Here is a 27,158-nt window from a genome sequence, read left to right on the forward strand (position 1 = left end):
TTAGCATGTGTAAAATATATGTACAAACTTTTAGATAACATTTATAAAGTTGCTATGCTTTCTAAATCTCACCTAACTATCACAGGAATCAGAGTGCAAAGTTTTAAATTAATAGGACAATTCTAACATGCCTGAATAAATGAATTAGGTAGTTTTGGAGGATTCAGTGCTCGAAAGTAACTTTGCGGTAAAGCACAAAATATTTGTACATATATTACCTGTTTTAATTTAACTTTTAAAACTCTGGTTTCTTCATTATATGCTTTCAATATAATAGGGAGTTCACCATCCTCTGCTGTATACCTAGATAGATAGATAGACAGATAGACAGATAGAAAGATAGATTGATAGATAGATAGATAGATAGATAGATAGATAGATAGATAGATAGATAGATAGATAGATAGATAGATAGATAGATAGATAGATAGATAGATAGATAGATAGATAGATAGATAGATAGATAGATAGATAGATAGATAGATAGATAGATAGATAGATAGATAGATAGATAGATAGATAGATAGATAGATAGATAGATAGATAGATAGATAGATAGATAGATAGATAGATAGATAGATAGATAGATAGAAAGATAGATAGATAGATAGATAGATAGATAGATAGATAGATAGATAGATAAATAGATAGATAGATAGATAGATAGATAGATAGATAGATAGATAGATAGATAGATAGATAGATAGATAGATAGATAGATAGATAGATAGATAGATAGATAGATAGATAGATAGATAGATAGATAGATAGATAGATAGATAGATAGATAGATAGATAGATAGATAGATAGATAGATAGATAGATAGATAGATAGTTAGATAGATAGTTAGATAAATAGATAGATAGATAAATAGATAGATAGATAGATAGATAGATAGATAGATAGAAAGATAGTTAGATAGATAGTTAGATAGATAGATAGATAGATAGATAGATAGATAGATAGATAGATAGATAGATAGATAGATAGATAAATAGATAAATAAATAGACAAAAATTTACTTTTCTAGTTCTTTTTCTTGTCTGATTGTTACTCTTTTCAGGGTTCGATTCTCTGCTAATACATCCTGAAAAAAGGATCTTTAGTACATATGAATAGTTTATATAGAGTCTCTGCGCAGTTTTTCTTTTAGTTTTTGGGTATTATTCAAAATTTTTATTTGGTTAGTTTAAACTAGTAGTGTAGAAACTCTTCAACCAATGCTTATAATCTAAAAAAGTGATAATTTTGTCTATCATCATTGGGGATGAATATCAATTTATCGTTCATTGTCTTATCCTTTAATATCCTTGCTTTAGAGGACACTTTAGAGAAAGGGGGAGGAAGTTTACCTAAAACCTAAATTGTAATGGGGGGGGGGCTAGGTTTCTCGTGGGAGGGTTGAGGATTAGGAAACCCTCCCATGCTCCTCCCCCCCCCCCAAAAAAAAAACAAAAAAAGCTAAGAAGTAGATCCATATCGGATAAGTAGTTTAGGAGATTTTTCTGTACAGACAGACACAAGACATCCTGTTACTTAAATATCAATAACTATACTGTCTGTAAAACAAGATGTTATTTAACCAAAGGTAAAATTGTAACTACATGTACATAGATATTATCCAGTAAGGAACACCAATGGATAAAGAGAAATAGAATAACAAGACAACATATTTTTAAAGTCAGTCAATATGAAAAATTATACAATAAAGATAGATTTGGAATTAGATACTCAAGAATTTTGTGGTTTAGATGGTTTAAACAACAAATAAATAAATTTGTTGTTTTTGTATTGACTATGGTGTGCTCAGAAACGGTATAATTTCAGTGGCGTGCATATGGTGTGGGGGTTAGGGGAGGGTTGCTAGCTTTTAATTATAATTATCATAAACATCTAGCTTTTTTACAGCTTTTTAAATATTAATCATTACATCTAAAGTAATGCATTTGTGGAGTTTTGATTGCTTGTTTCCAAACTAGTAGTGTATAGACGTTTTAACCAATAATTTTAATCTACAGAAGGGGCAGTTTGTATTATCACTTGGATGTATGTCAATTTATCATCCATTGTCTTATCTCTTAACATACCTGTTTATAGACTCTTTTCATGTACCTAACTGTTATTTTACATTTTTACTTTGAAAACATTTCTAAAAACAATCTATCCCAATACACATTGTTTCATTTGTATACCCAACTGTCTATACATATATTACTTGGAAAATGTCACATATTAATAATTTAAGATATCATGAAAAGGTTTTTCAATTTTATTGGTAGAACGGCTTCTCTATAAGTCCTATGATTTGGGTATATATTAACATGGACATACCTACTTCTAAGACTTAATTATAGAATTGCTTCGCTTATAACACGAGAAAAGTATAATTATATCACCCTATGTTATAAAGTTATAAGTTTTTTGTCTGAAGCTATGGATAACACAAATTGCTAGTCCAAATTGATTGGGTGGTTTTAAGCTATTTTGACCTCCTGCGAACTTCCCTGGAGGCTATGGGCGAAGCAAACGGACAAACGGACTGAACCTAAATGTAGAAAATCTCCGCTATTTATAAAAGTAAAGCCTTACTTGTTAATGTCTATAGAATTGATATTTCAAACTTATATTTCCTGTATAGTTTCTTATTTTATCGCATTAAATAACATATATTTAAAATGTTCAATGACTTACTTTAAATCTTTTTATAAAATGATTTCTCGTATTCATTCGAATCCGGTGGATAGGTTAAATATAAAAATGTACAATCATAAGATTAAAACCAGTTTTTTTATCCCGTGCCTTCGGCACCTCGGGGCCAAAAAAACAGGTTTTAATCTTATACTTGTACATTCTATATCCCCGAAAAGCTGTTTTGATACGATGTGAGAAATAACTATTAATTAATTTCCCTCATTAATGAAACTATTTCAGTGAGGGAGAGGACACTTGGCTGTAAATTATATTTTATAAACACATTATATCATTCGTTGGTTGAAAAACTCGGAGGACTTGATTGGTTGGAAAATGTCAAATATGCAATGTCAAAACTTATTCATCTATCATCTTAATAGACAAATGGGTGATTGTCCTTTCCCTTCAGATTCCAGTAATATTTTGCTTAAAAGGTTATAACTGTAATGCATCAAAACGCGTTTGTAATTGTATTGTATTGGATGCAAAAATAAATTTGCAGCCAAAATGGCTAATAATTTTTTTAAAAATTTAAATAGACTAATCTTTTATTTTCATGTAAAAATGCATTTCTTTATAAAACCTAATATATAAATATCTATATTTAAACAGTATTACATTTATAAAGGCGAAGCTTTTATATAATTAGGGTCTGCTCTTTTTGTTAGAATTGTCCTGATTTCAAACTGCGCATGGTGATTGTAATAGGTAGTGTTAAGAAAGCTTGGCAACTCTAAGTCCATAGATCTATTAAAAACCTGTTGTTAAAATCCTATAGATAGGTTTTGCCTTTTTAATTTACAAGTTTTAATATGACATATGTAAATATCCTATTAAACTGATTTTTGGAATAATGTTATAAGCAAAGCATCTCTTTAATGAAGCCTAAAAATTTTGGTATGCATTTCACAAATTTTAAATTATAAATTTGGATTCTGCTCATTTAGTACTGACACTCTATTTATAGCTGTGTTCATTTGTCCTAGCACCTGATTTTTAGACCTTTGCTGTTTTGGATGTTGTCATCCTTGTTTTTATTCGTTTACTAACAATTGCAGCATCCTTTTTAGTTTCAAAGTTAGGGTCTGGTGCAGTTCGCGGTAAAATATTGCTGGTATCCATTATTTCCAAGAAAATCCAGGTATCTAAAGAGATAATGGCATATAAATTGATGTACATCCTCAAAAATGATACACAAAATCACCCCTTCTGTAGATTAAAATTAATGGTTGAAACATTTCGACACCCAACATCATGAGCCAAACAATGGAAATTCAACAAAAGTCCCCAAAGTTGTTAAGCCAACGAATAAGAAAACGTCATTAAAAACATTTGGGACTATTGTAATAAACAGCCAAATGTCCCCTTCCTCCCTGGCTATTCTAGATCATTAAAATACATTCTTATGCTGCCCAAAATGAAATGACAGCATATAGTTCCGAAGTTTGGCAGCCATTAAAAATCATATTCTTTTTTTTTTGGGGGGGGGGGGGTAATAATCGATTCAAGCAACCTTGAACTGTACCAGATTCAAACGTTACACAACTATTTTTATTCAATAGTAAACTATTTTTTCTTCTTTTATTGTAAAAATATGATCTAATATTTTCTTTATATTTATTAGGGACAGGAATATGACTACTGAAAAAAAAAATATTGTCTCTGTCAACGGCAATGCTGTTACAAAAAAAAGTTTATGCGCCTAAATGGCATTTTTATTAATTTTTGTCACACTTAAGATTTTACCTTGAACAACATCAAAAGGCTCTTGTAGTCCCCAAAGTTTTATAATAACGTTTTTTTATTGGTTGGCTTAATAGCTTTAGAGACTTTAGTGAATTTTGATTGGTTGGTTTATTAGGTTGAGTGTTCAAACGTTTCAACCGCTAATCTTACGCTACAGAAGTGGTAATTTTGTATCATCATTGGGGATGTATGTACATTAATTTATTGGCCTTTGTCTTATCCCATTAGATCCATGATAGTTAGTTGCTAACTTTGCTCTATCAACCCTATTTCAAAAACATTAAAACCAATGAAACCACAAATAGCTGAAATATTATTTAAATATTCAATTCAATCATCCCTTTCAATTTCTATTTTCTATTCAAAATTAGAGAAATTCGCATCTGTATGTATGACTTATGTAATCAGCAAACACCAATTTTTGCAACATTTAAGCAACATTATAAAAATTGTAAATATTATTTTTGGAATTAGAATTGTCTTTTTAAGATATTTCAACACTATTTTATACGTATTAATAGTTATGGCTCTAATTGCATGACTCTCTTGTGTGATTTACCGACAAACGCACCAATCAACTAACCCTTTAGAATTATATTTTACATAGCATTAATCAATTATGCTTTTAATTATAATATGCATTTGGTCATAATTATGGACAGCTTGACCTAATAAGCGCATTTGACTGGAAGCTTGCACCTAATTTTACAACATTTTACGAAAAAAAATGACGCTCTTTATAGCAATACGGTCTAAATTTTACCTTTCCCGTCGTCAGTTAGGTAAATAAATTGTATTTTTGAACAATGAGTGAAACTTTATTTTTACAAATGCCTTTCATTTGAATAACAAATTTTGGATGATGGAAAGTAAACAAAGTAGTTGGTAGCTTTTAATAGTTTATTTTAGGTTAGGTTAGGTAGATGTTAATGATTGAATCGCAAGGTTAAGAAATAGGCCATGCAGGATTAGAGACCCCCGCAGATGCTAGAAATAGGAAAAAAGCTTCTGTGAAAATACGATGAAACCCGCTACTTTGTTTTCTTTTCATGATTCCAAAGTTCATTATTTAGATTTTTAATTTTTATAAACTAACGGCCGTGCTCCGAGATTTATATTTAAAATTAAAATAAAATAAGTGGTGAATCCTCACTAAAATGGGTTTGTGTTTACAAGATCTTGTACTCTTAATATTTTGGGATATCTTTAGAATAAAAATTATAGTTATTTGACATGATGAGAAAATAACAGAAAAAGTATTTTGCAATTCATGGTGATGCTATTTAATATCGAAAATGGCCAAGCTGCTTCTTTAAATCAATTTAACCCATGGTAAATTTTCAACACTGACTATAAACAAGATGCCATGAATGACCTCTTAACCCTAAATAGTTGAGCCCTCAGCCAGAAATTACTAGATCATTGGAGGGGGAGTGGTAACAACACTTATCCCCATTCTATCTTAACTCCAGTTATAGCTAGATGTATAAGAATTGTTGTTTCCTTTTTAAAAGCGAAGCTTTTCTATAATTAGGGTCGGTCCGTCCGTCCGTCCGTCGGTCTGTCCGTCCGTCCGTCCGTCACGGATAGCTTTTTTCGTTAATTTAGACATGTTAGAATTGTCCTATCGATTTCAAATTTTGCATGGTGATTCCTTTAGTAGTTAGGTACGATTTAGAAAGCGTAGCAACTATATAATCATTACCAAAATGTCCGTACGTCCATTTTAAACATGTTGATTTTTTTACTTTTTTAAATAGCTAGATGTATAAGAATTGTTGTTTCCAACATCCATAAAAGCGAAGCTCTGAAACGGTAGGACAAACGGACATTAACACTTGTATAATGTCAGAACTGAATAATCAGAATGCGAATGTATAAGAGTCAAAGCAAAATTGTAAGTAAATTTGTTGAAAAACTGCTTGATACAGGATAATGATTATGGACATACTTACATTTTTAGGACAATTCTAACATGTCTAAATTAACGAAAAAAGCTATCCGTGACGGACGGACGGACGGACCGACCCTAATTATAGAAAAGCTTCGCTTTTAAAAATCAGAAAAGGATTATTAAAAATTAGTTGCTGTAATTGAATTCTTCTAAATCCAACAGAAATAAAATTATTGCAGTTGGTAAGTGAATCAGAGGGGGGGACAATGGGCTGTTTATTTCCCTAGTCCCCAAAGTTTTATAATAACATTGTCTTATTCGTTTGCTTAACAACTTTGGGGACTTTTAGTCAATTTTTATTGGTTGATACATTAAGTTGAGAAATCAAACGTTTCAACTACTATAATTTTAATGTATATAAGGGGTAATTTTTGTTTCATAATTGGAAATGTACATCGATTTACTGGCCATTGTCTAGCATCTGAATACATCTACCAAGCTATTGTTATAAATGTTAATATCATTGATAAAAGACTTCATTATTTAAATTTGATCATCGATTGTTTGCACGTTTAAAATTCTTTTGAACTTTATAATTTTAGAAAAACATAGTTTGATTCTTAAATGATTTTAAAATAGATACACTTAAACAAATCAATAATATATTATATATAATGTATATAATGAGATTAAGTAAAGCAGAGTATGCCAATATTTTGCCAATTATAACTCCTACAAACTAGTAATAATATCATCAGACTTTTATTCTATCCTGTTCTAAATAAACTCATATTTTAATGATTTTCTTTATATCTTCTTTTAAAACCCAATAAATTATAGAATAATAATAATATTTTGTAAGGTGGAGCAAAAATTACTAAAATTTAGTCAAGGAGGACAGAAAATAATATATTTTGTAATGTAAAGAAAAAAATATTTGTTTATGTAGACAGTAGACTTTAATTACAAAAAATATTCTTATTCAAATACATAGTATGCCAATATTTCATCTAGTAAAGTAGAGCATGCCAAAATTTTGACAATTACAGCAGATCAGCGAGATTGGCATGCTGTGCTTCACTTGATCTTATTTACGTCAAAAGTTCTTTGTCTCTTTTTATATATATTCCAACTGGAAACAACTGTGTTGTTGATATAAATAAGCTACAATTTTTCCTAAAAATTCATTCTAACCTCAACAACAAACATGGTACAACTTACCTCATTTTTGTTTATCTTAGGTAAGCCTAGTATTCAATTTCTTTGATTTAAATATAAATGTAAAAAAGGTCTCTGATTCTGTCTTTATATTGTTTGTACCAAAGGATCTTGCTAAATACTGTACTGAAATATTTTTTACTTTTATTTTTTTAAAAATAAAATTGCAAGTGGCGGAGGGTTGATTGACCCAAAGTCCTACACCACTCACACCCTAAGGGCCTCTAGGAGCATAGCTGCTAGTAATTTATATATAGTACTACTTATGTTTCATATGGATAAATTCATTACTATTCATATAAAACTTTTATTCAATATATCATAAGATTTTTATTCTTATTTTATTATAGTTTACTATTATTTGGCGTATTGCTAATTGAAATTTTTGTACTGCTTAACAACATGAGATTATATATAGGATGTTTGGTCAGTTCTGCCTTATGTCAATTTTCTGCCTACAGTTCAAGATGTCGAGATGAAACATGCTATAAGTAAGTTATTCATAGCACATTTAGAATATAATTTTCCATAAACGTATATGATAAACACAAAAAATTCCCCCTTTATATCTATGGATGTAAACAAAAGTGACTTGTTACTTTTTTACACTCACCCCATCAAAAAAGGTTTTAAAAAAGACAAGCAACAGATTTGACTATTTTGACCGGATGTTATAAAAGAATAGTTGCATAGTATTATATAGAGCTTTCAGCTAATATTGAAATAAGATCAGTCCCAATCTTATAACTTTTCAGTTTTATTATTTATTAAAAATTTTAATAACTATAATGTACATGATTTTTAAGCATAGTGGCTTACAATGGATTCTAATCAAAAATATTGTTTTCAAAGCCATACTGGGAAGAAATTAATATCTATTTATTTTAGGAAGTGTATAACTTCAGTCAACGAGTTGTGTGCTTTTGCACCACCCGGCCCACCACAAAATTTGTGCCTTTCAAGGGGCCATCAAATCTGCCACAGGAACATTTGTCTACCTATACCATCTACACTTCCACCTTGTCGTAATCCACCATGTTTAGAAGAAAAAGCTCCTTATCCTAATTCAATTATTCTAAAAAATATGAATATGTAAAAAAAACTTAATCTTTGCCAAAAAAAAAATTTAATTTTCAAATTAAAATTTTAATGAGATAAAATAATTTTTTTATATTTTTGATATTTGTTTGGTTGTATTTATTTGAAATTTAAATAAATTGATAAGAAATTATTTCAATACAAAGATGTTTTGTAACTTGTTAGCTCATATAATTCTAAAACACAAGGATGACATGATCAATAATAAGCGAAGCTCAACTGATCAAATGGTGACAACAGATTACGATTTTATAGATGATCTTTCAGTATGGCTCTTTATTTCAAATCCTTTGAAATTCTAATCGGATATTTAAAATTGAACTATGAATAACAAACAACATTATTCTAAACAGACAATAATTCAATTTATGTTGGCTATCATTGATACAAAATTATGACTTCAGAGACATTAAAAAATCGATATAAAAAAAGCCGAATGATATTTAAATCCTACATTTTCTAAAGTGAGAGGATCTAATTTGTTTCTTGAATTCCTGCCTGCGCCAGAAAGAACCTGGCACTTGTAGCTCGGTCTAACAACATGGTCAAATATTAATAATATTAATTACTAGCAGCTATATCCCAAGAGGTCTTTAGGGGAACTTGAGGAGGAGGGGGAGAAGTTGAGCCGATACCCCACTTTTATTTTAGTTTTAAAAAGAAAATAAAGAAAAAGAGTGTAGAGCGTTTCTCATGGGAAGGTGGTTAGTCTAAACCTTCCCAAGACATATGGGAAGCTACACTGTAAAGGAGAACCATATCGGTTCAGCGGTTAGCAAAATTCTTCGGTACACACATCCTGTTACTTTTATATAAAGATTTGAAGTTATTCTAAGCAAGGCCTAAAAAAAGGAATCTTTTCTTATTAAACACCATAAAATGAAGTAAATAATGAATAGAGATATTCAAAATTTGTATTTTTTGTAGAAAATCTTCTAAAAATTTTTTTTAAAAATCCTCTAAATTTAAATATCTTCATGTGTTTTCCTGATTGCTGGTAGAGGAGAATGGCTTGGAGAGGGCCTACAACACATTTATTATTATTTTTAAACAAGCAAAGCGTTTCAAAAATAAGTGAAACTTCCCTAGAAAGAAGAACTAAAAAAGTTCAGTAAAATGCGAGATCCAATGGAACACACACAAAAGGAATCTTAATTTTTTATTTAATATGATTTTACATATTAATAAAGTATCTAATTGTTATGAAACTTGACATAAATATTGTTGGTTCTTTCACTCAAACTTATATATTTAAACAACCGAAATACCCTTAGTTTTTTCTATTTATAAAGAAGAAGAAATAGCCCCTGCAATCTTCTTACCTATACTTAACCTTGCCTAACCTTAAATAATAATATAAAAAAGTTTTTTCTCACAAAGTTTCTCACAAAAGAAACTCGCGCTTAATGTAAATTTAGCAGATCACAGCATATAATGAAATTGATTAATAATGTTCCTAGGTGACAAGGTAGAGCCTGCTAGTCGAGACGTGTTGACAGGTGACGGAGAGAGACACTGAGCGTGACGGGGTGGCTTCGGACGTCCACGTACTTGGTAATCTCTACCTCGATCTGGCTGGGAGTATGGGGTACGATGGTTGCTATATAATACAGGGAGGGAGGGGACATTACACTAGACCCCAAAGTTTTGTAATAACGTTTTCTTATACGTTGATTTAACAACTTTGGCGACTGTTATGAATTTTAATTGGTTTATTCATTAAGTTGATTGTTACAAACGTTTCAAGACATAGCAGCAGTAGATAATATTTATTATTTTGACGCGGTGACATCAAATAATACAAGTTATCAAATTTTTGGAATTTTCTGAGTGCTGAGTATCTTTAATCTTTATACTTATAAATTCAACTATTCTTAGTCAACTTATTATATATAATATAATAAATAGATAAAAAAAAACTGCCCTTTAGAACCACAACGTTTACTCGTTCTAACCAATAACATTTCAGGATTGTTCGTATACTAATATTCCTATTGATCCAATTTACTGATTTGGTATCTAGGTCTACTATATTTATTACAAACGGTCACGCCCCCCCCCCCTGGAGGCCTCTAGGGGCACTTTAGTAGGTAGGAGTTGAATTCGATAACCAAACAAACAAATATACAGACATCCTGTTACTATATTATAAGGATTCTCTACAAAGATATTTACGTATGTACCCCAGCTCCTAGTCTAGTAAGATTAAGCCGCTCAATATGAACATGTTCTTGGCTAGAGGTGGCCTCTTTCTGCTGAGCAGCCTCGTGGCATTCAAACTCGTGCAATATTGCCTGTCCAATATTATGGTTGAAAATTGTATCAGTGCTTTCCCTCAAAGTGTCTATCGTGTACAGATATCTCCCCCTCCCATTTATTTTCAAAATATATTGAAAATAAAAGAGGACTTATAACTGCAGTAGTCATAACCATGTGGGGGTCCCCAATAACAAAGATAACCTAACCAATCTTAAAGTAACGTAAGAATGTTTTCTCGTATTCATTCGAATCCGGTGGATAGGAACCGGTTCTCATCAATACGAAAAAACTATGTCTAGCATCGTATTATATCCAGCTTTCTACGAATATAAAAATGTACAATTATAAGATTAAAACAAGTATCCGCGGAAAGCCGTTTATAATACGATGAAAGAAATAACTATTCTATGCTCGACTAGACACTTTGAGGAAGAAACTTCCACAAGTATATCGAAGTACATATTCCATAATAATCTATAATACAAAGTAGCTTGATGTCTGTCCGTCCGTCTGTCCGTCCGTCTGTCCGTCCGTCTGTCTGTCCGTCCGTCTGAAGCTTAAGATCTCGGTAACCACTGAACCGATTGGATTCTACTATTTTAATTTTGGATTTGAGTCTTGGGGATGGATTTTTACAATTCTTGCCGTCCCCTCCTTTATCCGAATCGCAAGCTCAATACCCAAAGTAACTTAAAATAAGCTGACAAAAAGGAATGAACAAACAAATGAAAAACCAAATTAACTCTCTTATTTTTAAGTTATTACAAAATAAGATAAGAAGGTTTTATTATGCTCGACTTGATACTTTAAGGGAAACACCCAAAGTTTCTCTATTCTAGGAAATCTTTGCATGAGTCGCGGAATTGTTTTAGACTATTTTTTTAATTATCCTTTTCAACTCATAATAAATATTCAACAATATTCTTCACTTCAACCTGTGTCATTTGTTTAACATCTCTGATCGGCTCTAGCAATTTAGTGGATTTTTGCAGCTGATTTTGGCTGCTGGTAGAGGGTATAGCTGGATCTTGGAGTTCCTGGATTTTTGGTTCAGTTGCTTCTGGTTCATAATATTTTGAATTTATAACTTTTCTTTTTAATATAATCTATAATTTTATTAACTGTTTGTCAGTCAATCTGTTTGAAACGGTATGGAGGAAACATGAATTTATCGGCGGCTACAATATCTGTTCAAGATACTCCTTTAATTATAAAACCAGACATAATAAGGATTACAACATCCATAAAAGCGAAGCTCTAAAATCAGACAGTAGGATGGACGGAAATTAACACTTGTAGAATGTCAGAACTTTATAAGAAACAGATTGATTCTAAAAAAAATTTAAAAATAGATAAATAAGCTGCAAAATTGCTTGCATACAGAATACTTTTTAAGGGCATACTTACATTTTCACGACTTGATACTAGAGATGCCTCCCTTATAACATTGTACCTTGTTGTTCATAGAATCAATATTCAAAATCAAGTGAATAACCTGAGAATTTTTTTTAATGCAAAAGATCATTATGTTTTAAATGACATACGGACTTTCTGGTTATGATTTCTTTGTTTTTTTAATATCATAAGTATCAATTTTGAGGCCTATAAGACAATTCCAACATGTCCAAATCAACGAAATAAGCTATCCGTTACGGTCAGACGTATAGATGGAACGACTGGCCCTAATTAAAGCTTTTAAAAACATAAACAAAAGTTATATCTTAATTAAATTCCTTTGTCTGAGGGTTTAACTTGTATTCGTCGTGGCATTCTACACATATCATACAAAACCTCAATTCATGATTTAAATATCTTTGAAACAATAAAGACAACCTTATAGGTAGGTAGGGAAAGAACGTCACTCAAAAATCAGACACATGGCGTCATAAACATAAGGGAGATGAGAAGAGATGTGGGAAAGAAAACCCCTAAAAAAGATATGGATGATAATCCCTCATTTTTATGACGTCACGTGGCTGATTTTTGAGTGACTTTTTCCACCTACACATCGGTCTATCTTTAGAAGCAGCTGATAAACTCAAGGTCTCCCATTCCGTTTTTTACAGGGCAGCTAGAAGGACTGACGGCCGGACAAACGTGCCGACTAATAAACTGATATTTAAAACTATAGAGCAATTAGAGCTATAAAAAAACAGTTTAAGATTTTCAATTTAGAAAAATAAAATAGTAAACTCAAATGATTTAATAATAAAATGTTATAAAAAGCTTAAGAAATATTCAGTAAATTGGGTTTAAATAATTTAAACCGAGGTGTGCACATAAACTTGAGATTTTCCCTTGATTCCTGCTTCTTTCTTCTAATGTAGAAAACATTGACCAAGGGCCTTTGCTGTTTTACAATTTAGTTTTTACAAGTTTGGATAAACGTTAAACCTAATCTGATATCCTTATATAAAAGTAACATGATGTCTATCTGTATGTAAATGAACAAATGTGGCTTTTTTCTTATTGAAAAAACAATAAAACAAGGGCCTCTGCTGTTTTACAATATTTAGTATTCAAAAGTTTCTAGGAGCGATTTCTCTTTAAAGGGTAAAAGTACCCCCCCCCCCCCCCCTCCAAAATAAACCTTTTCTAGATATATATAAGATATAAGAAGCTTTAAGAATTAAGTAAGGTTTCGTGTTGAATATTGGCCTTATTTTAAATTAATGTGTCAACCCCAATTATACCAACCCGTTTTCTCAGACCAAATTTTATTTTAAATTAATTTGAATATCAAATAATATTCTCTAAGTCCAGAAAATAAATTATCTTCAAATTAATATTCCAAACCAACCCCTAGCTTCATATACATGGCATGTTAAATAAATTAAAAGTCTCCACGTCAAAAATTGCTGTTAGAGGAGCCATTTAAAGATTATTGAAGACCTGGAGGACCAGGACCTGCAGGATCATACCTGACACCTCAAATTGACTTGAACACATATTTCATATTAGGATTTACTACTATAAGGTATTTTAGAATTTTGGTCACATAAAATATTTTTCCCTTTACCTGGATGACCCTGCCAGGTTTGCTGGCATCCTGTGCCTGCCAAGATAAAGTCAGTTGCTTAAAGTCCTCTATATTTAACACACAGAAAATGATATAGTTAAGGGTCATAAAAAAGGGATAACCATAAAAATATAAATAACTCTAAAATTCAACCAACAACCCATCGCAGAGCTAACTCCGATTTTAAAGATGACTAAAAGTAACAACAAGTGTTTTGAAAAAAAGTCTTTGTATCTATTTCTATAATATTTGACATATTGAGATATTTGTGGGCGGTACTGCTGTCATACAATTTGTAAAGATTCTGAGAGGTAACACGTAAATAAACAGATGTTTTTTTTAGAAGAATCTTGGGATCTAGTGCATTTTACGGTAAAATGTTCCTGGTAACAATTATCCCCAAAAATCTATGAATTTTTGTAGGCCTTCTGTTGTCGGTTAAAATTTTGGGCACGCATAATATATACATTCCACAGTTTGGTCGATATAAGCCTTTACAGTTCATAGATTTTTGTAGATTATCGTTACCAGTAACATTTTACCGTGAACTGCACTTGACCCGAATCTTTTGTTGTTGTTTTCATAAGGAATTGACACGTAATTTTAGGGCACTTGTTTTATTTTTTACATTTTAGATTAAATCTATTTTGAGATAAAAGTTTCGTGGTTTTTTATCGAAATCCTAGCTGTTTTACAGTGTAGATTCTTAACGTTCCAGGGAAGGTTTATTACTATATTTGGGGAAGGGTACCTCCATCCACCATAAAAAAAAGTGGTTAGGTTTTTTTTAGGGAAGAGTGATTTGTTTAAATCAAAAGAGACAGACAGACAGACAGACACCAATTAACTTTATATTACAAATGTAAAAAATAAGCTTTTAACCATAAGATTGTAAAAAAAACCTGAAGCTGAATGATAAGATTTTTCACCATTTCACATGACAATTAGGAAAACTCATTGGTAGATTTATTTTTTAATCAGCTGGGTTTAATAATTCCAACTCTAACATACACTTTTTTAATCAGCTGATTTTATTCATGCATATTTCTTGTAAAAGCGGGTTATGTTTGAGTCTGTGTCATAATATGACTTAACAGGCGCAACTAATAACCATACACAGTTAGGACTTCCAGACAAAGGTCGTGCAATCAAAAGGTTGGTTGACTGTTTGTTCTCCATTTAGTACCTTAATCAGTTATGTTTAATGAGTTAAAGTTATTTTTGTGTATATTAGAACCTTGATATGACCAAGACCATGCATGCCTGAATGCAATAAAGAACTGTGTAGCACCATGGTGAATATAATGATGAAGGTATGCTGCCTAGAGTCCTTATCACATGGAACGATCTAACCTCATTTTAATGAGGTTTTTAATAGCAAAGCTTCTCTATATTTAAGGTTCGTTTGTTCAGCCGTACAGCCATAGATGTTAAGGAATGGAAGAATCAACCCATTAATTTTAAACCTTGATTGAAATTATCAGTTTTGAAACATAAAACACAACAACTCCTGATTACAATAAAGAATCTTTTAGAAACGTTCTATTCTATTTAAACTTGGTATTGTATATAGTGATTTCTATAACTATTACCGTTTTCTGAATGGAGAGGGGGGTATTTTTCCAAGGATTATCAAGGTTCCCTACCCCAAATTAGTTATACAATTTCTCTGGACCCAAAAAAAGCTTTCAAAAACCATATCGTGTTTCAGCAACAGACAGACTGACATCATGTTACTTTTTAAAAAGGATTTACGATTCTTCCATAAAATCATAATTACAATTGGCTAAACAACTATTTATCATGTTTTTTGAGCTTTGCTTTCATGAATCCTTGTTTTATAGAGGCCACTCTATGCCATGCTATGCTGTGATAATTCAAGAAACTAATTTAAAACTTTCATTTTCTTGGACGATATTTACACATTTATACAAAGTTTCTAAGGTTAAATGTTCAGAATTGGGTGGCAGGATTAGAAAAAAGGTCCCACTGGGGCTAGAAATAGTAGGATAGCTACTGTGAAAATACGACAAAGCGCGCATCTTCGTTTCAGTGATCTACGATTTAATTTCATTCTTAAAGGGGCCAACCTCCCCCCCCCCCCCTCCCAAATATATTCATATATTTGAGAAGTATACTTTGAAAGGTCCCTTGAAAGGTAACACCTGGAATTTGGGGGTGAATTTGTAAACTCTCCCTACCCCCCACAAAAAAATATTTGTAATCTTTTCTTATTAAACAAAATATTCCTTGTGGCCTGGATATGCTAGGGGCGCAGGTACCATAAAAGTTGGGTGTCGTAAACTCTCCCCTATACCCCCCATAAAAAAATATTTGTATCCTTTTATATCAAAACAAAATATTTTTTTATCCCGTATATGCTAGGGACGCAGGTAACATAAAAGTTGGTTCTTGTAAAAGTAAAATGCAATTGCTTATTAAAAAGTAAGATTTATAAACTGATAATGCATGAAATGGAATGGCGCTTTCCTTCAATATGCTTACAGAGCACAACCTCTCCCAACCCACCCCCCCTAGTTCTGAAATAATTTATAAATAAAGAAGGAGCAGTAGCTTTTTCCCTAATACTATCACAAACGAAAAACTACCACTTCCTTATTTATTTCAACATAAGGGATTGGTTTAGTGCTCGACAAGGCCTTTTGAGGGAAATTGATAATAAAACTTTACATTAATAAAATTTGAAAACCAAATAATTTAGCCCCGAGCCTATAATAAGATTTAATCCTATTATAGAAAAGTAATTATTCAAAGTTTGTCCATTATTATCTCGAAATCGGTTGAGATCTTTATTTTAGACTAAGTAAGTTTTAAAAATAAGTATTTGATTTTTCAGCTTTTTTTGCACTCTATCTTACCATGAGAATTCAGAGTCCCTTTGTGCAATGGTTCAGCCGCTTATAAAAAGAATTAAATCTATTTAAATTTTAAATCATATGACAATTAACAAAACAATGCCCTCAGAAGCAGAACTCACGCAACCTTCATATCTTTTAGAAATTTTCTTAACTGAGCTGAGTTTGTGAAGTAAGCCGTCAAAAGCTTTGGTAAAGTCTACGATACATAAATATCGATTTAATCTATTTGTACGCCATAGAACAAAAATAATAGAGAGGAATCAAGGTTTTAAGATGGTTATGTGTTACTTTTAAGCAATTATATTTTTTAATTCAAGCATTAGAGTGGTGTAATGATATTTTTAAGCAATGCCTCCCCTAGATACTAGGGGTGCCTTTGTAAACATTTGTTGGTATAAGAGAATCAAAATATATTCTTATGTAAAAAAATTCTTATAAAGGAAAAGAATTTAATATAAAATCTTTTTATCTTTCAAGTATTTTTAAAGTATCAAATTCATAGAATTTATAAAATGCTTTCCTGAAAATATTTTCATAATCATCAAATGTATGTTTAGTAGCGAAGATACTCTTTAAGTGTCTGTCGTTTGTTATGTCGGTCTGTACTGATAGTCTTGCCCGATTTTTATTAGTGGCATCGGCATGCTTTGAAGGTAACCGAACGCTAAATTCAAGTTTTGACATACCAAGTCACCAGGGGAGCTACAGTAGACCAATCTTAGATGTTCAGGTACCTATAGAAAGCTATTCACGCCAAGCTGCAATTAAATCAAGACAAAAGTAAGTGCCTAGCTCTAAGACCTATGTATAGTGAAATTAGACATAAAACCATGATGATTCCAGGTAAAACCAAAATATTTCAGCGGGATCTTTATGAGAAAATTAGATTTGAAAATTTCAAATTCAATTTTCACCCCCTAGGAGTTCCCGCATAATCATGACAAGAAAAGCAAAGATTATATATTTAAAATTTTGAACAACTTTGCTTTTATGAAGTCTTTCATAAAACCTCTCTATATATGATTTATTTAAGGCTGAATTTCCAAGACCTTAGCAAAGAAATTGATAACAAAAATGGCAATTAATTAACTCCCTTCAGGAGTGGTTTTATGAAAAACTTTATAAAAGCAAAGTTGTTCAAAATTTTAAATAAATAATCTTTGCTTTTCTTGTCATGATTATGCGGCAACTCCTAGGGGGTGAAAATTAAACTTGAAATTTTAAAATCTAATTTTCTCAAAAAGATCCCGCTGAAATATTTTGATTTTACCTGGAATCATCATGGTTTTTTGTCTAATTTCACCATACATAGGTCTTAGAGCTCGGCACTTACTTTTGTCTTGATTCAATTGTAGCTTGGTGTGTATTGGCATAACAAAGAGAAAACACAGAAGGGGTTAGGGTCTACCTCTCTCCAAGCTCCCACAAGAATGGCTTAAGTGACATCGAAACGAGAAAAATCGGTCACCACCTTGCTTAATCTTCGTCACTTCTACATCATTTAACTTCCCTTAGCTTTCCCTTCCCCTCTATTACCCATCCCTTCCATCATTCTAAAGCCAAAATGAAACCTATTTTATTTAGTCTCTAAAAAGTTTCTCTATATTTATTTTACAGCATTTTATGCAGATTACGAGTTGCTATGCTTATTATTTGAACATAATTGTTCTTGTTAGTTAAGTAAGCCCTCTCCATATTTATTTAGGTACATGGCATTTTTACAACCGTCGGAAATATCGAACATATATTTTGTCAAATTTTTGTCTGATATTTTTTGATAAAATTAAATGACATACAAATTTATAAAAGCCTGTGTTATATGTATTTATTTACATTGGGACATTGGATACACAGGTACCCAAAGTTTTATAATCACGTTACCTTACTCGTTGGTTAACAAACTTTAAGTACTTATATTAAATTTTAATTGTTTAGTTTCAATCTTTTAATTGATAAATTTAATCTATAGAAGGGGTAATATTGTTTATCCTCATTGAGGATGAGTATCAATTTATCGTCCATTCTTTAAGATCCCTGATATTTGGCAAAGGCTTATATATTTGTTGTAATTCTGCCGGTTATAAATTTTCAGGGTCTCATATATTTGAAGAGTGTTTTCAATGATAAAAATTTAATTAACAACACTTCAAAACATTTAATTTGATTAAATTGCAAAATCTATACTTATATTGTATTTAGTTTTATAACTTTTTAATATATTTTTACAGATCACAGATACTCTATAACTATGATATAATTTAATTACGGATTTTTAAAAAATATAGAAGCAGAAACTCTTTAAAGTGACATCATTTTACAACAGTCCATTATTCTAATATGACGTAATTCGGAATCTTTCGGTCAAATGTTTCAAATTTATCACCTTTTTATAGGAACTAAATTTAAAAACTTTTTGCCTAAAAATCCCAAATTACGTCATATAGGACTAATGGACTTCAAAATCATTAAAAGAAAAAATCTTTGAACTGGAAAACATTGAGGAAAAAAACCTTGAATGAAAAGATACAACAGTGTCTATCTGTCGCGAAGATAAGGAATATAAGACAATAAATCAATATACATTTTTAATGATGATTAACAAAATTAATCCTAAGGTAGATACAATTATTGGTTTATAAGTTTAATCACTACAAGTTTAAAACTAACCAATCATAAATCAAGTCACCTTAATTTCTGAGCTAATAAATAGTTTAACGTGGTTATAAAACTTTGGGTACAGGAGTAATGAATACTCAAATGTCCCATCCCTCCATGCTAGTAAACAATAAACCTTACCTTTAGTTTGTGCTTCAGCCATTCAACATCATTCCTAAATATTAAATAAGTTTTTAAAAGCGAAGCTTTTCTTTAATTACGTCCGTCACACACAGATAGCTTTTTTCTTTAATTTCGTTAATGTTAGAATTGTCCTATCGATTTCAAACTTTGCATGGTCATCCCTGTAATAGTTAGGTACGATTTAGAAAACTTAGCAACTCTAAAATCATCACAAGAATGTCCGTACGTCCATTTTAAACATGTTGATTTTTTTACTTTTTTAACAACAAATTTTTATGTGATCTGATTTTTGATATGTTGATTCCTGGGACAACAAAGTATAATATTTTAAGCAAGCAACTCTATAATCAAGTCCTAAAAATGTAAGTATGTCCATAAAAAATATTCTGTATCATGCAGTTTTTCAACAAATTTATTCACAATTTTGCTTCGACTCTTATACATTTATATTCTGATTATTCAGTTCGTGCACTATATAAGTGTTAATGTCCGTTTGTCCTGCCGTTTCAGTGCTTCGATTTTATTGATGTTTTCTTCCTTGTTAGTAATATAGGGATGACAACATCAACTATAAAGAAAGCTCTAAAATCAGAAGGAAGGAAAAACGAACAATAACTCATGTAGAATGCGGAACTTAATGAGCAGAATATTAATTTGTAAATCAAAACAAAATTGTATATAATTTATTGCAAGATTGCGTGAATACAAGATACAGTAAAAGGACATACTTTCATTTTCAGGTTTGATTTTAGAGATACATTGCTTTTAATATTGTGCCTCGTTGTCACTGGAATTATTGACTAGAACGAGTAACTTCCTGGGCTAAGAACCGTGATAATTACCTGACTTGAATTTGTTTTCTATTATTGGCAGAGCCAACTCTTTGTTGTACATATGATAGTACTGGGGTTATACTAGTTCTACCCTGAATATTTGATATTATTAGTAGAGCCAACTCTTTGTTGTTCATATGACAGTACTGGGGTTATACTAGTTCTACCCTGAATATTTAATATTATTAGCAGAGCCAACTCTTTGTTGTTCATATGACAGTACTGGGGTTATACTAGTTCTACCCTGAATATTTAATATTATTAGTAGAGCCAACTCTTAGTTGTACATATGACAGTACTGGGGTTATACTAGTTCTACCCTGAATATTTAATATTATTAGTAAAGCCAACTCTTTGTTGTACATATGACAGTACTAGGGTTATACTAGTTCTACCCTGAATATTTAATATTATTAGTAGAGCCAACTTTTTGTTATACATATGACAGTACTGTGGTTATACTAGTTCTACCCTGAATATTTAATATTATTAGTAGAGCCAACTCTTTGTTGTACATATGACAGTACTGGGGTTATACTAGTTCTACCCTGAATATTTGATATTATTAGTAGAGTCAACTTTTTGTTGTACATATGACAGTACTGTGGTTATACTAGTTCTACCCTGAATATTTAATATTATTAGTAGAGCCAACTCTTTGTTGTACATATGACAGTACTGGGGTTATACTAATCCTACCCTGAATATTTAATATTATTAGTAGAGCCAACTCTTTGTTGTACATATGACAGTACTGGGGTTATACTAGTTCTACCCTGAATATTTAATATTATTAGTAGAGCCAACTTTTTGTTATACATATGACAGTACTGTGGTTATACTAGTTCTACCCTGAATATTTAATATTATTAGTAGAGCCAACTCTTTGTTGTACATATGACAGTACTGGGGTTATACTAGTTCTACCCTGAATATTTAATATTATTAGTAGAGTCAACTCTTTGTTGTACATATGACAGTACTGTGGTTATACTAGTTCTACCCTGAATATTTAATATTATTAGTAGAGCCAACTCTTTGTTGTACATATGACAGTACTGGGGTTATACTAATCCTACCCTGAATATTTAATATTATTAGTAGAGCCAACTTTTTGTTGTACATATGACAGTACTAGGGTTATACTAGTTCTACCCTGAATATTTAATATTATTAGTAGAGCCAACTCTTTCTTATACATATGACAGTACTGTGGTTATACTAGTTCTACCCTGAATATTTAATATTATTAGTAGAGCCAACTCTATGTTGTACATATGACAGTACTGGGGTTATACTAATCCTACCCTGAATATTTAATATTATTAGTAGAGCCAACTTTTTGTTGTACATATGACAGTACAAGGGTTATACTAGTTCTACCCTGAATATTTAATATTATTAGTAGAGCCAACTCTTTGTTGTACATATGACAGTACTAGGGTTATACTAAGTTAATAAGTATAATAAGAAAATAGTTGGTTGTTTCCTTTAAATGGCCTAGTCAAGCAGAGGAAACCCCCCATGTTAAGAGTGGGGTAGGCTTTTGTTTGATTGTTTATTACTTTAGGTCATACGTTATGTTAGGTCATATTAAGTACAGAGATCCCCACTGGCTTATGGAACATTTAACCTTTCCAGGACCCATGAGAAGCTACCATGTAAAGAAGAACTTTCAATACACACAGAGATTCTTTTACTTTATTAAAAGGATAATATAGAGTAGCTAAATAAAAAAATAACCTGTGCTGAAGATTGTCTGCTAGACTTGGTAGACCTCTCAGATTGTATCCTTTGGGTTGTTGTTATTGTAGAACCGGTTCTGCTTGGAGCACTGGTCCTTCCAGGTACACTGGAACCTGCCAATTTTCTGCTGGTTTGCTGGGGTCTAAAAAATATTATGTTTCCCCTTTATTTTGAAATGATTTGAAAAAAAGGAACGGTTCTGCTTGGAGCACTGGTCCTTCCAGGTAAACTTTTACCTGCCAGTTTTCTACCTGTCTGCTGGGGTCTAAACAATATTATGTTCCCCCTTTATTTTGAATGATTTTTTTAAAAAAAGGAGGGGAGTAACTTTTTTTCTATGCCTAAACTATCCATTGGGCCCTAGCCTTGCGGTATCCAATATAACATAACCTTACCTGACCTAAAATAATTTGAATTTGAAAGAGAAAAAATATTTACAACCATTGCTTATTTTACAATAAATATGCTTGGTTAATAATTTAAAACAACTTCTAAGCACTTTTTTGTGTAAAATTGTTTCAAGGACAAACTTAGTAAAAGTAAATGTTCAAAAAGAAAAACCTGAATTACCTTTTAGAGTTACCATTGAGTGTGTATGTAGATTTTCTGCTAAGTTTTGATTTTCTTGGCGTTTCAGGTTCTAAAAAGGTAAATATTTTGGATATAAGTACATAACGATCATTGATTTTTAAATTAATTGAAAACAGGGGGGTGTAGTTTTTTCCTATGCCCAACCCATTGGTGGGGGGGGGGGGGGGTGGAGTGTGCAACATTGCTGGGTCTTTACCTTCGGTACCCTTAGCCTGAAGGGCTACCCAGTACCCAGTATAACCTGAGAAACAAAAACACCCCCATTAATTACCCAATTCTTTTAAACATAACTTGAACAGGGGAAACATTTCAATTCTTTTCTATAAAGTAGAAGAGTTTTTGGGTCTGTCACAGTTAAGATAATGCTTGAATTATATTTTTATAAGCAGCATGTTAATTTATAACTATATACAAATTTATTTATGAATTATTGTGAAATTGCTAATTGCAGGATATTGTTTAAGTACATACTTACAATTTTAAGACTTATTATCAATTATCATAGCTCTGTAATTATGATAATTGGATAATTTAAACATGCCTAAATTAAGGATAAAAGCTATCAGTTATGTATGGACGGACGTACATACAGACCCAAATTATAAAAAAGCTTCGCTTCTAAAAATAAGATTCTGACCTGAATGAATTTTCTTCTTAACATTATCCTTCTTTTTTTCCTCCTTAATTTCCTCTCCATGGTCACTGTAATGATTCTTAGCCTGATCGTCAGAGTCATCATTACCATTCTCTATTATTTCAGTTTCACTCTCCTCTTCTTCTGTCTAGGATGAAAATAATAATACAAGGATGACAACATCCATAAAAGCAAAGCTCTGAAATGGAAGGACAATCGCTATTAACAGTTAGAACTGAAAAGGAAGAATATTAATGCTTAAGTCTAAACAAAATTGTAAGTAAATTTGATGTGAAACTTCTTAATAAGAGGATACTGTTTAAGGACATACTTACATTTTTAGGACTTGATGACAGAGATACTTCGGTCATAACATTGTACCTTGTGGCAATAGGAATTAGTATTAGAATAATCAGAAAAAAAGGATACCTATAACTATCCCGGACGGACCAACCGACCTTAATTATAGAAAAGCATCACTTTTTAAAAGTTTTTTTTTATAACTGGACCTTGACTATCAAAATATTAAATCTACCTTCCCCCAATTATTTATACACCGGTCCTTCCCTGAGCCTATAAGACGCTTCACTGTAAGGGAGTGTCATATTGGTTCAGCGGTTAGCGAGATCCTTTCTTACACACAGACATTTATCTTGTTACTTTTATATAAGAATCTTCAAATCTTATTTTAGGTTAGGTTTGGTTAGGTTAGATAGATGTTAATGATTGCCCTGCATAATTAGAGCCACCCGCAGGACTAGAAATAGGCGAAAGGCAACTGTGAAAATACGACGAAACCCTCTACTTCGTTTTCTTTCTATGACCTAGAATCTTTTTATATTTACCTTTTCATAATCTTCAGAATAACTTATCTCAGATTCTGTTTGTTCTGATTCCTCTGATATCCGCCTACAAAATTATTGTATTTATCCTTTATATATAAGGATTTAGTTTAACTTTTAAATTATATGATTTATGATTTGTAGAATATACAATCATTAATAAGCCTTTATGACAGAATATGCCATTAGTTATCCGCTTTAGCCACTTGTGTAAGCCAAATGATGCAAAAAATAAATCAAAAATATAATCTGAAAACAAGAACGGTCCTTAATGAAGTTGCATAAATGATTATTATGAAATAAATGAACTGATTCATTAAATTCTTAGGTCTGCAAGCCATTAATAATTTGCGCCATCTTGACATTCTATAAATTTATGATCATAACTAATCAATTCAAATATTATTGGGGTTAATACCCTTATAAAAAAATACTATAAATTACCCATAGTTTTTACACATTACATTTCAGACATTTCTTCACCAAAATTAAGATTTTTTGCCCCAAATTTCCCTTCCCTCCATGTAAATTTACCTTACGGGGTGGAGAGTTAAAATTAATTTATTGGCGCTTTGCTACTGCTATGTATCTATAATTTACGTAAATAAACAGATGAATACCATTTATCATATATGATTGTTTGACATTAATAGCACTTGTGTTATCGGATTTTAGCGATAAATTAAAAATATTTGCGCTATAGATTATTTCAAAATTATACATATTTATTACTTTTAAGTTTTAAATCTTCTCTCCTACAGATTTTTTACTCAAATCAAAAAACTTGCTGTCAATTCTATAGCTTCAAACTGGTAAACTTCAGTCAAACAAGTTTAAATTTTTTAATTGCGAATCTTTTCAACATTTGAAGATTAATATTTTTTAAGTATTAATTCCTAAACTGACATAACATAATGTTAAAAGCAGAGTATATCTAAAATCAAGTCTTAAAATTTATGTGTATTTCTAATAATTTGAGTTGGATTTACAAAGAATTTTGTCCGAATTTTAAGTTATGTTCTCTTTCTTTGTATTAAGTAATGTTTGTATGGCTGTTTCATTTGTTAAGCTTCACTCGTATAAATGATGTAATCCCTGTTAAAAGCAAGCTTTTCTATAATTAAGGTCGATCCGTCAGTTACGGTTAGCCCTTTTTGTTAATTTCCTATTTATATGATTTTTGGAATAATGATTCTTAGGACAACGAGGTATTATAATCAAATAAGTATGTCCTTACGGAATTTTGCAACAAATTTATTTTAAATTTCGTTTAGACTTTAGACATAAATTAATGTTCTGCGTTTTATGTTCTGACATTCTACAAGAGTTATTGTGAATCTCTACAAAGTGTCCTAAAAATGAGCCATGTGACGTGAATAGACCCATCTCTTTTTAAGTGGTTTTCTTTCCCACTTCTCCTCTAATCTATCATTTTTATGACGTCACACAACACATATTTTAGGACACTTAGTAAAGCACCGCTATTGTTTGTTTGTCCTTCCTTATTATTTTTGAGCTTCTATGGATGTTGTCATCCTTGTTTATAGTTATCTGCAGCATTTTGAATGTAATAGACTTAAAATACCAAAACAATTAATTATTATTTATGCAATTTTTGTTTTTTCTAAAATTTATGGTATAAAATAAAATAAACTTAGTAATAAACTCTGAAGATAATGTTGAATTTTCAAAAAAAAACAAGGATGACAACATCCATAAAAGCGAAGCTCTGAAACGGTAGGACAATCGGACATTAACACTTGTATAATGTCAGAACTGAATAATCAGAATGTGAATGTAAAAGAGTCAAAGCAAAATTGTAAGTAAATTTGATGAAAAACTGCTTGATACAGAATAATGTTTATAGACATACTTACATTTTTAGGACTTGATTATAGAGTTGCTTCGCTTATAATATTGTACTTTGTTGTCCCAGGAATCAGTATACCAAAAATCAGACCAATAGGATAATTAGGTCACATGCAAATTTGTTGTTAAAAATGTAAAAAAAATCAACATGTTTAAAATGGACGTACGGACATTCTGGTAATGATTATAGAGTTGCTACGCTTTCTAACTCGTCCCTAACTTCTATAGGAATCACCATGCAAAGTTTGAAATCGATAGGACAATTCTAACATTCCTAAATTAACGAAAAAAGCTATCCGTTACGGACGGACGGACGGACCGACCCTAATTATAGAAAAGCTTCGCTTTTAATAATTATAGAAAAGCTTCGCTTTTTAAAAAGCTAAAGTAGTAAATTGAGTGCATGTGTAAATTTATGTTCTCGGTAACAGCTGGACTGATCGCTCCACAATTTTGCGGAAGTTTGGGGGCGAGTTTGTATGCCTGCACTCTCTCAAAGGCATTCTTCAATAATTCCCTCTTTAGAAAATAAGCAGATAAAAACAACTATTTAGTTGCAAAAATGTTATTGTTTTTTTAAGTGTATGTTCTTTGCTATAGCGCCAAGTGTAGATTTTAGGTTTACTGCATTTGGCGGATTCTAAAAGCATTGGCATCGATACCAATATAATAAAAAAACGAATAATAATTGAACTAAAATCTTAAAAGTTTTCTGATAGAAAAAAAACTAATTCACCGGGCTCTATATTTGAAACTTTAAACACTTGTAAAACTTTTTTTATTTAAATAGTAAGCAAAAATTGGAAAATTTATCAGTTTCTGTTCAGCATTTCAGTTGAATGGTAAGTGTTGCTATTTGTGCATATAAATTTGCTATTTTTATAAGTAAGACCCCAAAAAGTCTGTTTTAGGGTGTACACTTAAATTTGTCGTACTTTTGTCATAAAAAATTGATATTTTTTTTTAATTGGAAAAGAATTGGCTAGTAAACTTGTTTTTCTTCGTGTATTATTTTTCAGTTAGCAGAAAGACATTATAT

General features: G+C 31.1%; 3 protein-coding genes and 1 long non-coding RNA gene across 4 annotated transcripts in view; 3 read left to right on the forward strand and 1 right to left on the reverse strand.

The window, feature by feature from the left end:
• Positions 1-27,158, forward strand: part of RpS20 (ribosomal protein S20) — a 186,072-nt gene that overhangs the window by 136,257 nt on the left and 22,657 nt on the right. The window lies entirely within an intron of this gene.
• LOC145335143 (uncharacterized) overlaps positions 1-27,158 on the reverse strand; it is a 68,122-nt gene that overhangs the window by 37,004 nt on the left and 3,960 nt on the right. Inside the window, exons 2-9 of the mRNA XM_080180875.1 lie at positions 24,254-24,317; positions 23,412-23,556; positions 22,754-22,823; positions 22,181-22,325; positions 20,447-20,529; positions 19,602-19,635; positions 1,024-1,088; positions 219-303 (exon numbers count right to left, since the gene is read on the reverse strand). Of these exons, the coding sequence (XP_080037001.1) occupies positions 219-303; positions 1,024-1,088; positions 19,602-19,635; positions 20,447-20,529; positions 22,181-22,325; positions 22,754-22,823; positions 23,412-23,556; positions 24,254-24,317 (691 nt within the window). The remainder of the gene's footprint in view (positions 1-218; positions 304-1,023; positions 1,089-19,601; positions 19,636-20,446; positions 20,530-22,180; positions 22,326-22,753; positions 22,824-23,411; positions 23,557-24,253; positions 24,318-27,158) is intronic.
• LOC145303989 (uncharacterized) lies at positions 7,514-8,579 on the forward strand. Its single transcript, XR_013873891.1, has 3 exons — positions 7,514-7,573; positions 7,969-8,041; positions 8,439-8,579. It is a non-coding gene; the product is annotated as an uncharacterized LOC145303989 (long non-coding RNA).
• LOC145303812 (perlucin-like) overlaps positions 26,901-27,158 on the forward strand; it is a 4,025-nt gene continuing 3,767 nt past the window's right edge. The window contains exon 1 of the mRNA XM_080145443.1: positions 26,901-26,961. Within this exon, the coding sequence (XP_080001569.1) occupies positions 26,959-26,961 (3 nt within the window). The 5' untranslated portion in view covers positions 26,901-26,958. The remainder of the gene's footprint in view (positions 26,962-27,158) is intronic.

This window comes from Acartia tonsa, chromosome 13 (assembly GCF_053477335.1).
Source record: "Acartia tonsa isolate MP-2025a chromosome 13, ASM5347733v1, whole genome shotgun sequence".
NCBI lineage: Eukaryota > Metazoa > Arthropoda > Copepoda > Calanoida > Acartiidae > Acartia > Acartia tonsa.